Source organism: Salvelinus fontinalis, chromosome 6 (assembly GCF_029448725.1).
Source record: "Salvelinus fontinalis isolate EN_2023a chromosome 6, ASM2944872v1, whole genome shotgun sequence".
Classification (NCBI taxonomy): domain Eukaryota; kingdom Metazoa; phylum Chordata; class Actinopteri; order Salmoniformes; family Salmonidae; genus Salvelinus; species Salvelinus fontinalis.
In genome coordinates, this window is record NC_074670.1 from 44,379,648 (window position 1) to 44,392,325 (window position 12,678).

General features: G+C 45.2%; 1 protein-coding gene across 7 annotated transcripts in view; it reads left to right on the forward strand.

The window, feature by feature from the left end:
• LOC129857880 (rho guanine nucleotide exchange factor 37-like) overlaps positions 1-12,678 on the forward strand; it is a 70,262-nt gene that overhangs the window by 9,164 nt on the left and 48,420 nt on the right. For 4 of the 7 annotated variants that reach the window (XM_055926551.1, XM_055926554.1, XM_055926555.1 and 1 more), the window contains 12 exons: positions 130-652; positions 2,573-2,963; positions 3,445-3,574; positions 4,490-4,637; positions 5,081-5,280; positions 5,435-5,565; positions 6,004-6,108; positions 6,560-6,673; positions 6,918-7,235; positions 8,948-9,076; positions 11,800-11,995; positions 12,357-12,568. In XM_055926551.1, the coding sequence (XP_055782526.1) occupies positions 2,580-2,963; positions 3,445-3,574; positions 4,490-4,637; positions 5,081-5,280; positions 5,435-5,565; positions 6,004-6,108; positions 6,560-6,673; positions 6,918-7,235; positions 8,948-9,076; positions 11,800-11,995; positions 12,357-12,568 (2,067 nt within the window). In that variant the 5' untranslated portion in view covers positions 130-652; positions 2,573-2,579. The remainder of the gene's footprint in view (positions 1-129; positions 653-2,572; positions 2,964-3,444; positions 3,575-4,489; positions 4,638-5,080; positions 5,281-5,434; positions 5,566-6,003; positions 6,109-6,559; positions 6,674-6,917; positions 7,236-8,947; positions 9,077-11,799; positions 11,996-12,356; positions 12,569-12,678) is intronic. The other 3 variants (XM_055926556.1, XM_055926550.1, XM_055926549.1) reach the window with 1 other exon arrangement.

Consider the following 12,678-nt stretch of genomic DNA (forward strand, 5'->3'; position numbering starts at 1 on the left):
GTTTGTTAGTTGAATTGATTCTCTGTAAATAACTGACACATTTCATCACCCTCAAGATAAACATTTACTGTGAACTCCATATGAGTTTGTCTTATACTCAGACATCCACATATTTCTCAATTCTTACAGGTGCAAAATCTTTGCAATTACTTGGGTGGCAATTGGCATTGAATTCCCTTTGAGCTTTTGTTTCCTGTGAGAAAACATCAATCGGCATGGTGCTGTCTCTCTACTGGCGGGCCAGCCTTTCTTCTTGAATGGGTGCCAGCCAATGAGCTTCTTCCTGAGCAGGCGTCACTTCCTTTTTACCGGCTGCTGCAGTCAATCAGCTTATTCAGCACAGAGAGAATATGTGCTGTGTGCGCTCAGGGCTTTCCACACTGCTAAAAGCCTACAACCTCCCTATCTGCCTCCCACTTTATCCCAACAAACATCCCATGTCGCTGACCCTCCCATCCCCCATTCCCCCACAAGCCTCCACTCACACACCCATGCCACATGAGGCACAGCTCTGTTAGTGAGTGAGTCAGTGGAGAAAGTTACACCAGTCTCTATATGTTGGTGTGTTTGCCAGGCACTCGACTGCAACAATCGCAGCACAATCCTTTGGCCCGCGAGCCCTGCTGCGTCTGATCCCAGGCCTCTTCTCAAGGTAATATGCTTTAATGGTTGTTTTCTGCTGTCACTGAGAACCTGATATTTTCAGCCTGAGGTGAGGTTGTTGTTGTTGATGTTGGATTATTAAACTAGTAATCCGGAGACCTGTTTTGTTATGGTGGTGTGTCTATTTGTGTAATGTCTGTATTTCTATCCACCTTATTAATTAACAGTATGACTCATTAGGTAGATCACTTTGTTTTGGTAACTTTTGTTCAGTGGTGAATCACGGCTAAGTCAACATTTTTCAAGTCATTTTGCTGCTGAATCCACAAGCACTTGACTGTCCCTCCACACATTTCTAGTCAGTATTCCCATAACATGAATGAGTCAAAGACAGTGCCTGCGTTTTTAAAAGGCTATAGTGCCTTCAGAAAGTATTCACACCCCTTCATCCACATTTTGTTGTGTTACAGCCTGAGTTTATATAGATTAAATTGAGATTTTTTGTCACTTGTTTACACACAATACACCATCATTTATGGCAAACCTAAATAATAATAATTATAAAAATGTGCTTAAGTTGCATGGACTCACTCTGTGGGCAATAATGGTGTTTAACATGATTTTTGGATGACTACCTCATCTCTACCCCACACATACAATTATCTGTAAGGTACCTCAGTCGAGCAGTGAATTTCAACCACAGACCAGGTAGGTTTTTCCAATGCCTCGCAAAAAAGGACACCTATTGGTACAGTAGATGTGTTAAAAAAAAGAAAAAAAAAGCAGACATTGAATATCCCTTTTGAGCATGGTGAAGTTATTAATTACACTTTGGATGGTGTATCAATACACCCAGCCACTTCAAAGATACAGGCGTCCTTCCTAACTCAGTTGCCGGAGAGGAAGGTAACCACTCTGGGATTTCACCATGAGCCCAATGGTGACTAAAACGGTTACGAAGTTTAATGGCTGTGATTAGAGAACTGAGGATGGATCAACAACGTTGTAGTTACTCCACAATACCAACCTAATTGACTGAGTGAAAAGGAAGCCCGTACAGAATAAAAAATTATCCAAAACATGCACCCTGTTTGCAAAATGGCACTAAAGTAATACTGCTAAAAATATGGCTAAGCAATTTACTTTTTGTTCTAAATACAAAGTGTTATGTTTGGGACAAATCCAAATACAACACATTACTGAGTACTGCTCTCCATATTTTTCAAGCATAGTGGTGGCTGGATCATGTTATGGGTATGCTTGTAATCTTTAAAGGAAATGTAATCTCCATCACCACCCCAACATCAACAAATTATGTGAAAATGTCACGTCTATGTTTTTTGTAGTAAAAAAGAGCGTACGAAAGCTGTTTACAATGACATCCACCAATTAATAGACATTTTGAAAAGAATAATGGGCAAATGTTGCACAATCCAGGTGTGGAAAGCTCTTAGAGACCTACCCAGAAAGACTCACAGCAGTAATCACTGCTAAAGGTGGTTCTACAAAGTATTGACTCTGGGTTGAGTACCTACATTTGATATTTCTGTATTTCTTTTTTCATACATTTTCAAACACTTCTAAAAAACATGTTTTCACTTTCTCATTATGTGGTATTGTGTGTAGATGGGTGATAAAGAATTAATTGAATACATTTTGAATTCAGGCTTTAACACAACAATGTGGAACAAGTCAAGGGGTTTGAATACTTTCTCAAGGCACTGTAAACCTTATTACATTGATTGATTGAAATCTGCTCAAAATGGAAGTTGCTTTAGGAGCAACAGCTTTGTAAAAGCAGGACCATGTTGTGCGAACACGTGGTGTTCCAGCTCAAAGGACAGGAAACAATGCAGAGTATAAGCCATTCAGACCCACTATAATAGCCCTGCCACTGGCTGCTACTACTGGGTGGGATATAGACCTCAGGCCCCACATGGAGCTAACCCCCTATTTCTCTGACCGACAGCCTCAGCATGGAAAGCCCAGTGAGGGCTGAGCCAGCTACCCCAACCCTGGCTCCCCGACACCATACTCCTTCTCTAAGTCCCAGAGCTGAGGCCAAAGAGAAGAGGTCGGAGGAGAGCGAGGGAACAGCGGATGAGTGTGAGGCAGTGGACACAGAGGAGGACCCTATATGTCTCTCGCTGTTATCAAAGATGACCGTGTTTGTGGAGGCGCCAGCAGAGGATGCGTCAGAGAAGGCTGCGGCTGAGGAGGCTGCAGCCAAGGAGAGGGCTGAGAGAGAGGCTCAGAGGCAGCTCCTGGCCACAGAGGAGCTGGTCTACACCGAGAGGAACTACCTGAGACTCCTCCAGGTCTGCACCTGCACCATCAGGAGCAACCTGCAGAAACTACAGGTACTTCTACTGCACTGCTGCACAGGGCTAGGAGTTTCCTGACCATGTGACTTGACCGGGGGAAACTATGGACCCTAGTGGGTCTAAAGTCAACAGACAAATGTCTAAGGAATGGTTATCTTGAAGCACCACACTTTATTTCCTTTCCTGCCTCTGAAGGTATTTAAATGACCATATCATCGAATGTATTTGAATAGAAGGCTGTGCTTAAAATGGGAGTCTCGTAAAAACAGGATGAAATCACATTTTATGGGCTGGAAGGCAAGCCTGTCTATGCGTCAGCCAGTGGTAATGATGAGGAGGGCTAATGTTGGTGGACGGACGGAAAGAGGGAGGAGAGTGAGAGACAGGGAGGAGAATGGAGAGAGAAGGGATAGAAAGGCGGATAGGAGGAGGGGGTAGTGTAGTGGTGGGTGAATGATGCCCTTTGTGGAGAAGTAAAGTCGTTATGATAAATGGTGTACCTTCCTCCCCACCACAGCCTCAGCTGCCTAACCTGGACAGCATGTTCCTGTACATAGAGGAGGTGATTGATGTGTCGGGACGCCTCCTCAGCCTCCTGGACCAGAAGCAGGTCACGCCCCATGATCCTCTCTTTCTGGAGACCCTGTGTAAGCAGATTCTTAGAATTTTTTTATCAAAATCATTTACTAATGGGTGGCCGTGGGAATTGAATTCCTGGCATTGCAAGTGCCATGCTCTACCAACTGAGCCATACAGGAGCAGTACTGCAGGACCGTCACCGTGGCGGGCTACCTTCACACCTCAAACATACACTATCACACCTAGTGATTCTTACTCACAGGTACTTAGTAATATATTCACACCTGCACCACCCCACCTACTAATTCTATGGGGCTATTCAAGAATAGGCTCACGTCAACCACCTCTGTTTCACAGGACTATTGATACCAGCTGCTTCTCATTATGTGTACTACATACCTGCGTGTATTAAAAGCCTACTAGCACATTTCCCACCGTGGTGTTGCAAATCAAACACTTCATACAGTACACCTTGCAGTCAAGCCGCTTGGAGAGGTCAGCTAAATAATGGGAAAAACAAACTCCCTCTCTGTTGCGACCTTGTTTGCCCTGCTATATTTCAATGTCGAGCAAACAAGAGTGCCGGTGTGTCAGAGTTCCTTTTTTCCCATTATTTAGTTGACCTCGCTCAGCAGCTGGACTGCGAGGTGTTCAAACATTCCTCTTTTCTGCAGAGATCTAAGCTGCAAGAATGGCTAGAGAGACAAACATACACTGAGTGTAGAAAACATTTCGATCCCAGACTGATCAGGTGAATCCAGGTGAAAGCTATGATCCCTTATTGATATCACGTGTTAAATCTCTGCATTTTTGAGAAAGGGCTCGTAAGTAAGCATTTCACGGGAAAGTCTGCACCTGTTGTATTCGGAGCATGTGACAAATCACCTTAGCAACGCTCCATGGGGACGGATAAAGGACCCGCACGGGAGGCATACATGTACATTTATGTCACGTCATAAATACTTGATTCCTATTCCCTTCAGGCGACGCCTTCCTCAGTCTATCAACAGACATAGAGTCGGCTTACAAGGAGTACCTGTCCAACTACAGCAACGTCACAGCGTTAGAGAACAGCTACAAACAGAAAGAACCCCTGTGGACTGAGATGGTGAAAGTCATCAAGTCCTCAGCGTACGTTTATCTCTTTCTCTCTCTCTGCATTGCTGTTCCAACCGTACTTGCTACCATACTGCATTTCTGTTCCTATCCTGGCCCCAAATCTATGGTCGTTTTCATGCCAAACACCCAATAGGGTATACAGCACAAACCGATCTGGGACCAGGCTAACTTTGACCCTATTGTCAGATTGAAATACAATGTCCATCCTTCAGTATTGTCACAGTATATGTGTTGATACAGGCCAGAGGTGAATGGACGTACCTTTTGTCTCACTTTCTGCATTCCTGTTCGTACCATACATTGTCTCTATTGTCCAATTGAAATACAATACTGAAATTGCCCTTAATATCACACCCCATTTAAAAAATAAATAAAAAAGTTTTACGGATGTCAAAATACAGCTTTCTCACATTACAAATCTAGAAAAAGACACGTTTATACTATGTTGTGTACAGGCCAGAGGTGAATGCTACCTCTCTGAGCTTCTTCCTGGTGATGCCAGTCCAAAGGATCGCTCGCTACCCTCTTCTCCTCCAGACCATCATGAAACATACAGACCCTGGGCACCCGGCCTACTCTCTCCTGGAGCAGACTGCCCACGCCGCCGTAGCCATCAACTGCAGGATCAATGAGTACAAACGCTTCCGAGAAGTTGGTGAGGACGCATGCTAGCTATCACGTTCTTGTAATCAAATCCTATGATTGGTTTTAACTATTCAGACCAAGGATATTGATAGATTGTGGGCATTGCCTTCACTTCTTTTTTTTTCTGAACACCCATATTAGAGTTTCTTGTCTTCTCATCACAGCTGACAAATACAAGAAGACAGAAACCCTGACCATAAGAGATAAGATAAACCGTCTGAACAGCCACAGCATCGCAAAGAAGACTGCCAGACTGAGTCAGTTCATCAAGCATGAGACGGGGATTGCACCAAAGGTAAGGCACTTTCCATACCTGTTCCTGATGTTAGGTTCACTCAGCCATAAAATGCAGCTACACGCCCTTCTTCAGCGCCTTTGGGTTAATAATTAAACATAGGGAATGGAAAAAGCTGTGAGATAACATATGACATGACCAGTGTTTACTTCTTAAAAGGTCTCGCTGTATTCAAACCTTGATTCACACCTCCGGGGAGCATTTATTACAAAAAGTATGTAGAGAGTAGTTGAATACAATGACACGTACTATGCTGGTGGCATGTCACATGGTTATGAGTATTCCCTTGCGGACATTTTTAGACATATTATTCATCAAGTCACAAACTGAACCTCTGGGTCTCTTTTTAGCGATGGATGGTAGAACATTCTTATTGAAATCTCTGTAAAAAAAATGTATTGAATTTTCTGTTAATAACTTCCCTCGGTTCAATTCCAGTTGGTTGATGAGGAGTTTGATGCCTTGGAGGGCTTTTTCTATCTCCTCGAAAATGGTATCGCCGTGCTACATGAAAATGTGGAGACGTATCTCAGCCATCTGCAGGTGAGCTTTTGTAGACCTGATCCCTTTGCCCGTGGAGACCAGAGTAAGATCACCATGACAGCATTGGAATCACTTTGTTTACACCTGGCTTTCCACTCAACATACAATTAGTGCCCAATCCCTTTAGATTCACCTCTAGCTTGGCATCCTCTTCTCACTAAATAATGAGCACTGTTGGATCAGTAATCCTCCTCACCAGGTGTCAACTACAACTACTTGGCTAATGTTTCAGTGGTGAGCATTTGAAAATGTAAAGGTGTTGTAAGAAGATCTAAGGTTTCAGCCTCCTTCACATTGCCGCACCTATTTGAATGCAGACCTTCCCTACTGTCACAGCCACCGCCTGTCATAAACCATGCATTTCTGTCAACTACCTCAGTTTTCTGTTTGCGTTTTTTCCGCGTCTCAATATAGTTTGCGTGGCATCTTTTCTTCCATCGTTCTATTACAGAGATTCCTTAGCTGTCGACCGGAGGAGTTTGACCTTGAGATGGACGGTGAGAAGCCTGCTATATGCTACAAGGAAATCACAGCAGCATTGAGACAATGGATACTTCCTACATTTGTGAGTCAAGCCAAAGTACCCCTTTGTTATGCATGCTACAACAATGGGCATCAGAAAATAAGTTGGGTGGGCGGACAGACCATCTTTATTGAATTACGCCCATGGCCATGTTTCACTTTCCCACATGTCCTTCAGGCTTCAGATTGCACTGCCTGGACCTCACGCCTCTATCCATCGCCCTCCCCCCACTCTCTATTCCCTAATATTTCCCTCTTTCTCTCCCCATCCCCCACTCCATTTCCAGGAGAAGAGGATAAGGACCTTGGTCCACAAGCCCCTCTGTGCCCTTCGAGAACTGCTGGTGGGGCCTCGTAACCTGATCCGTAAGCGCCTGGACAAGCTGCTTGACTACGAGCTGATCGAAGAGAAGCCCAGTCTGAGCTACGATGAGCAGGCGGTGGCAAACACCTATAAGACCATCAACACGTTGCTCCTCAACGAGCTGCCCCAGTTTAACGGCCTGGCCCTCACCCTGCTCTGGGGCATGCTGGGGGCCTTCAGCTGCCTGCACAAGGATCTGGCTGCAGACATGGAGCAACTCTTCCAGGGCTTTGCCCAACAGGTGGGTTAGTGGGTACACCACAGTCACTGTAGAAGGGTTTAGAGGGGGAAACAAGATAGACTTTAGTATAGGGTATCTGCGGACGACCAATGCTGACCATTGCAATTGACCATTATACACTGAACAAAAATATAAACACAAAATGTGAAGTGTTGGTTTCATGAGCTGAAATGAAAGATCCCAGAAATGTTCTAGACGCACAAAAAGCGTATTTCTCTCAAATTGCGTGCACAAATTAGTTTACATCTCTGTTAGTGAGCATATTTCCTTTTCCAAGGTAATCCATCCACCTGACAGGTGTGGCATATCAAGAAGCTGATTAAACAGCATGATCATTACACAGGTGCTCCTTGTGCACTCTAAAATGTGCAGTTTTGTCACACAACATAATGCCACAGATGTCTCAAGTTGAGGGAGTGTGAAATTGGCATGCTGACTGCAGGGATGTCCACCAGAGCTGTGGTCAGAGAATTGAATGTCCATTTCTCTACCATAAGCCGCCTCCAATGTTTTAGATATTTTTGTAGTACATCCAACCGGCCTCACAACCGCAGACCACGTGTAACCATGCCAGCCCAGGACCTCCACATCCAGCTTCTTCACCTGCGGGATTGTCTGAGACCAGCCTCCCGGACAGCTGATGAAACTGTGGGTTTGCACAATTGAAGAATTTCTCCACAAACTGTCAGAAACCGTCTCAGGGAAGCTCATCTGCGTGCTCGTCGTCCTCACCAGGGTCTTAACCTGACTACACTTAGGCATCGTAACCAACTTCAGTGGGCAAATGCTCACCTTCAATGGCCACTGGCAAGTTGAAGTGTGCTCTTCACGGATGAATCCCAGTTTCAACTGTACCAGGCAGATGGCGTGTATGGCGTTGTGTGGACGAGCGGTTTGCTGATGTCAACGTTGTCAACAGAGTGCACCATGGTGGCGGTGAGGTTATGGTTTTGGAAGGGATAAGCTACAACGTTGGACAACAAACACAATTGCATTTTTCGATGGCAATTTAAATGCACAGAGATACCGTGATGAGGCCCATTGCCGTGCCATTCTAACGCCGCCATCACCTCATGTTTCAGCATTATAATGCAAGGCCCCATGTCGTACGGAACTGTATATATTTGCTGGAAGCTGAAAATGTTGCAGTTCTTCCATGGCCTGCATACTCACCAGACTTGTCACCCATTGAGCATGTTTGGTATGCTCTGGATCGACATGTACGACAGCGTGTTCCAGTTTCCGCCAATACCTAGCCACTTTGCACAGCCATTGAAGAGGAGTGGGACAATATTCCACAGGCCACAATCAACAGCCTGATCAACTCTATGCGAAGGAGATGTGTCGCTCTGCATGAGGCAAGTGGTGGTCACACCAGATATTGACTGGTTTTCTGATCCACGGCACTACTTTTTTTAAAGGTATCTGTGATGCATATCTGTATTCCCAGTCGTGGAATCCATAGATTAGGGCCCAATTTATTTAAATTGACTGATTTCCTTATATGAACTGTAACTCGGTAAAATCTTTGAAATTGTTGCATGTTGCATTTACATTTTTATTCACTGGATATTGTTAAGCATGTTGTGTTGCAGTTTTCTTGTGTCACTTTCAGTGATTGATTAGTGAGAACTATACCTAAGGCCAGAGATGCAGCTGAAGTTGAACTTGACTATCTTTCTAAACTTGTTTTGTCTGACCTCTCTTTGCAGCTCCCTCACAGTTCCCTGGAGCCTAATGCATTCTGGGAGTGGGCAGAGTGTTCGGTGCTGGAGGGTGCAAGGATGCTGGAGAGTCTGTGTCGGAATGTGGAGGACCAACTCAATGCTCCCATTGTCCAGGTCAGTCCCAACAGAAGCTGCACTATAATCTGTTGTTTGGTTGGTGGTGATGTGACCGGGGAACATGTTGCCGGGGAACATCGCCAGGGACAGTGCGTGTATACATCCACAGCCTCACAGGACTTGTCAAATAGCAGCAGGACGATTCATACTAGACCCATTCACTGTAAATGTTCTTATTATCTAAATCCATCATGTGTTTGGAATAACCTTTATTGGATCGGGATGGTTATTTAGATTAGCCTTAGAGTTGTTGAGTAATCTTTCGTGGGCAGACGGGCGACTAATCAAATTGCGCAGTATTTTAGTTCTGAGTTAACCGAGATGACCTGTTTACCTGTTGAAGGTTCTGAGGAAGGTGTGCTGCCTGAGGGGACAGTACTGTAACTAAGCCATTTGTCAAAACTAACACACTAGGACATGTCACATTCACAACTCACAAACTATATTTTCTGTTCAACATGCATAAATAGCAAACTGGAAATTCCATTATCCTTCCTCCGCAGTTAGAACAGAAAGCGCCATTCATTTTGCTTAGTCATAATAGTAATAACTTAACTCCAGCTAACGCGTGGCTCGTATCATCACCACACCACTACGCATTACTTTAAATGATGAGAATGTGAAGAAGCCAAGAGAAGAGGAGAGAGAAAGGGTCTGGTTTCATGTCTCAGACTAATCTAGACCTCTCACACAGCCCACATTAAAATCTGTGTTTTATGTCTTTCTGTCTGCAGTGTGAGCAGCCCTCAGAACAGATGGGCCCTGGCCAAAAGTAGTGCACTACATCGGAAATAGGGGTGCCATTTGCGATGGATCCTATATGATAGTAATGAGCCTCCGCCTGTCAGATCTACAGGAATACATGACAGCAGTAGTGAGGATGGGTAGCTCGTTTGTGGCTGGCGATGGCTCTCACTTACAGGCACCATTTCTACAGCACTAGAAGGCAACGGGATCACTTCATTAGCTGCTCCTAGATGAGATGGTAAAGACATAAACCTTACAAGTCACCCCGGGGGAAGCTAAGCAGGTGAACAAACACCATTGTTAATGAGTGCTCACTCTTAATACACACTGGGTGTACAAAACATAGACCAGAGGGTTGGCAAACGTCTTCCTGGAGTGCTACAGGAACTGCAGGATTTTGCTCCAACTAGTCACAACACCTGACCAGCTAATTGATCAGTTCAATGATTGCCTAAATTCCACACACCTGGTCTTCCAGGTCGGTTAAATCAAAAACATCAAGTGCCTGCGCCGCTCCAGGACCAGGGTTGCCTACCCCTGACATAGACTGACCAGGTGAAAGCGATAATCCCTAATTGATGCCACTTTTTAAATCCACTTCAATCAGTGTAGATGGAGGGAAGGAGACAGGTTAAAGAAGGATGTTTAAGCCTCGACAATTGAGACATGAATTGTGTTTGTGCCTTTCAGAAGGTGAATGGGCAAGAAAATATATTTAAGTGCCTTTGAATGGCGTATGGTAGTAGGTGCCAGGCGCACCAGTTTGAGTGAGTCAAGAACTGCAATGCTGCTGTGCTTTGCCGTTGCTTTTTACCGTGTGTATCAAGAATGGTCCCACCACCCAAAAGACATCCAGCCAACTTGACACAACTGTGGGAAGGATTGGAGACAAAATGGGCCAGCATCCCTGTGGAACACTTTCGAGGACCTTATATAGTCCATTCACCGACGAATTGAGACTGTTCTGAGGGCAAAAGGGGGTGCAACTGAATATTAGGAAGGTGTTCCTAATGTTTTGTACACTAGATATATTGTTAGTATCTTCATCAGGTGTATATAGATTGCATTCGGATTACAGTGCTATTGGATTTGTTACCACATTTCTTGATTTCTTTGTGTGTGATTATTTGTGACATTTTACTGCATTGTTAGGAGCTAGTAACGAAAGCATTTCACTGCACCCGCTATAACATCTTCTTTTTTTTTTTTTTTTTTTTTTCCCCCTTTTCTCCCCAATTTTCGTGGTATCCAATCGCTAGTAATTACTATCATGTCTCATCGCTACAACTCCCGTACGGGCTCGGGAGAGACGAAGGTCGAAAGCCATGCGTCCTCCGAAGCACAACCCAACCAAGCCGCACTGCTTCTTTAACACAGCGCGCCTCCAACCCGGAAGCCAGCCGCACCAATGTGTCGGAGGAAACACCGTGCACCTGGCCCCCTTGGTTAGCGCGCACTGCGCCCGGCCCGCCACAGGAGTCGCTGGAGCGCGATGAGACAAGGATATCCCTACCGGCCAAACCCAGACGACGCTAGCCCAATTGTGCGTCGCCCCACGGACCTCCCGGTCGCGGCCGGCTGCGACAGAGCCTGGGCGCGAACCCAGAGACTCTGGTGGCGCAGTTAGCACTGCGATGCAGTGCCCTAGACCACTGCGCCACCCGGGAGGCCCGCTATAACATCTTCTAAACTGTGTACACGACCAATACACTTTTATTTGATGCCGCTAATTAGTTAAACTACTGTATGTTGCTTAATTATGTGCCTGATTGCTGCATAACTATGTTCCTGATCGTACAGTATGGGTTCATTAGGGCATACCGTATCAAAACGTTTCAACTTTTTGCAACGGAAAGTGAAAACACAGCATTTTATTATTGGATAAATCCAGGTAGTCTCCCTGTTTCAGTCAGTTCCCTTCTGTTTGGTGCGTAATGAGCACACCCCTGTTCTGTTCATTTGTGTCCTCCCAGCCTCTCAGCCCTGGGTCTCAGAAGTGTCTGAAGGTCCTGACAGACAAGCACGGCTCAGGCAAGATCTACCAGCTGACGGGTCATGTGGTGGGGACTAGAGACCTGGACCTGAGCCTGAACAGAGGAGAGCTGGTGGCCATCATCAGTGAGATGGACACACGGGGGGACAGACGCCGCTGGCTGGTCGACGCAGGGGGTAAGATCTCCAGGATATCTCACATTTTCACTTGAGGGGATGATCTTTTAAAAAAAAAACACACTGCTTCACATTCTAAAGGAAAGTCAGTCCCTTTAGTTAGTCAATGTATTGAGTTGTGTTTCAATGTAGCAGTGAATACCAAACTAGAATTCTGGTTCAGCCACCACCAGTTAGTGGAGACATCTAATGGTTGTTTACTGTTACTGCTGACTGTGTACTCATAGTAAGTGTTTAATTCTATCTATCCAAATAGATTAGATCAGTTATTGGATAATATGTGGTTTATAATGTATCTTATTACTGTATAAAATTGATAAATGCATTTTTTATGATCATCTATTACACAATCTGTGTCCAGGTCCAAGAGGATACGTCCCCGCCTCCAAACTGGTGCGTTACCACCAGGTAACCATGGCCCCTCCCCCGTCCCCTCATCTGACAGTCACTACCATGGATTGTGCTGGAGGAGTCAGGCGACACTCCTACACCCCTGACATCAGGCGACACTCCTTCTCCCCTGATACACCCCAGCCCGTGAGGACTCTGTCGATGACCATGCCCTGCTTCCAGGTAAGTGATACTCCCTGGTAAAGTTTCCCCTAGGTACAGATCTAGGATCAGTGTCCCCCTCCCCAATCCTAATCTTAAAGGGATAGTTCACCCAAATTACAAAATGACTT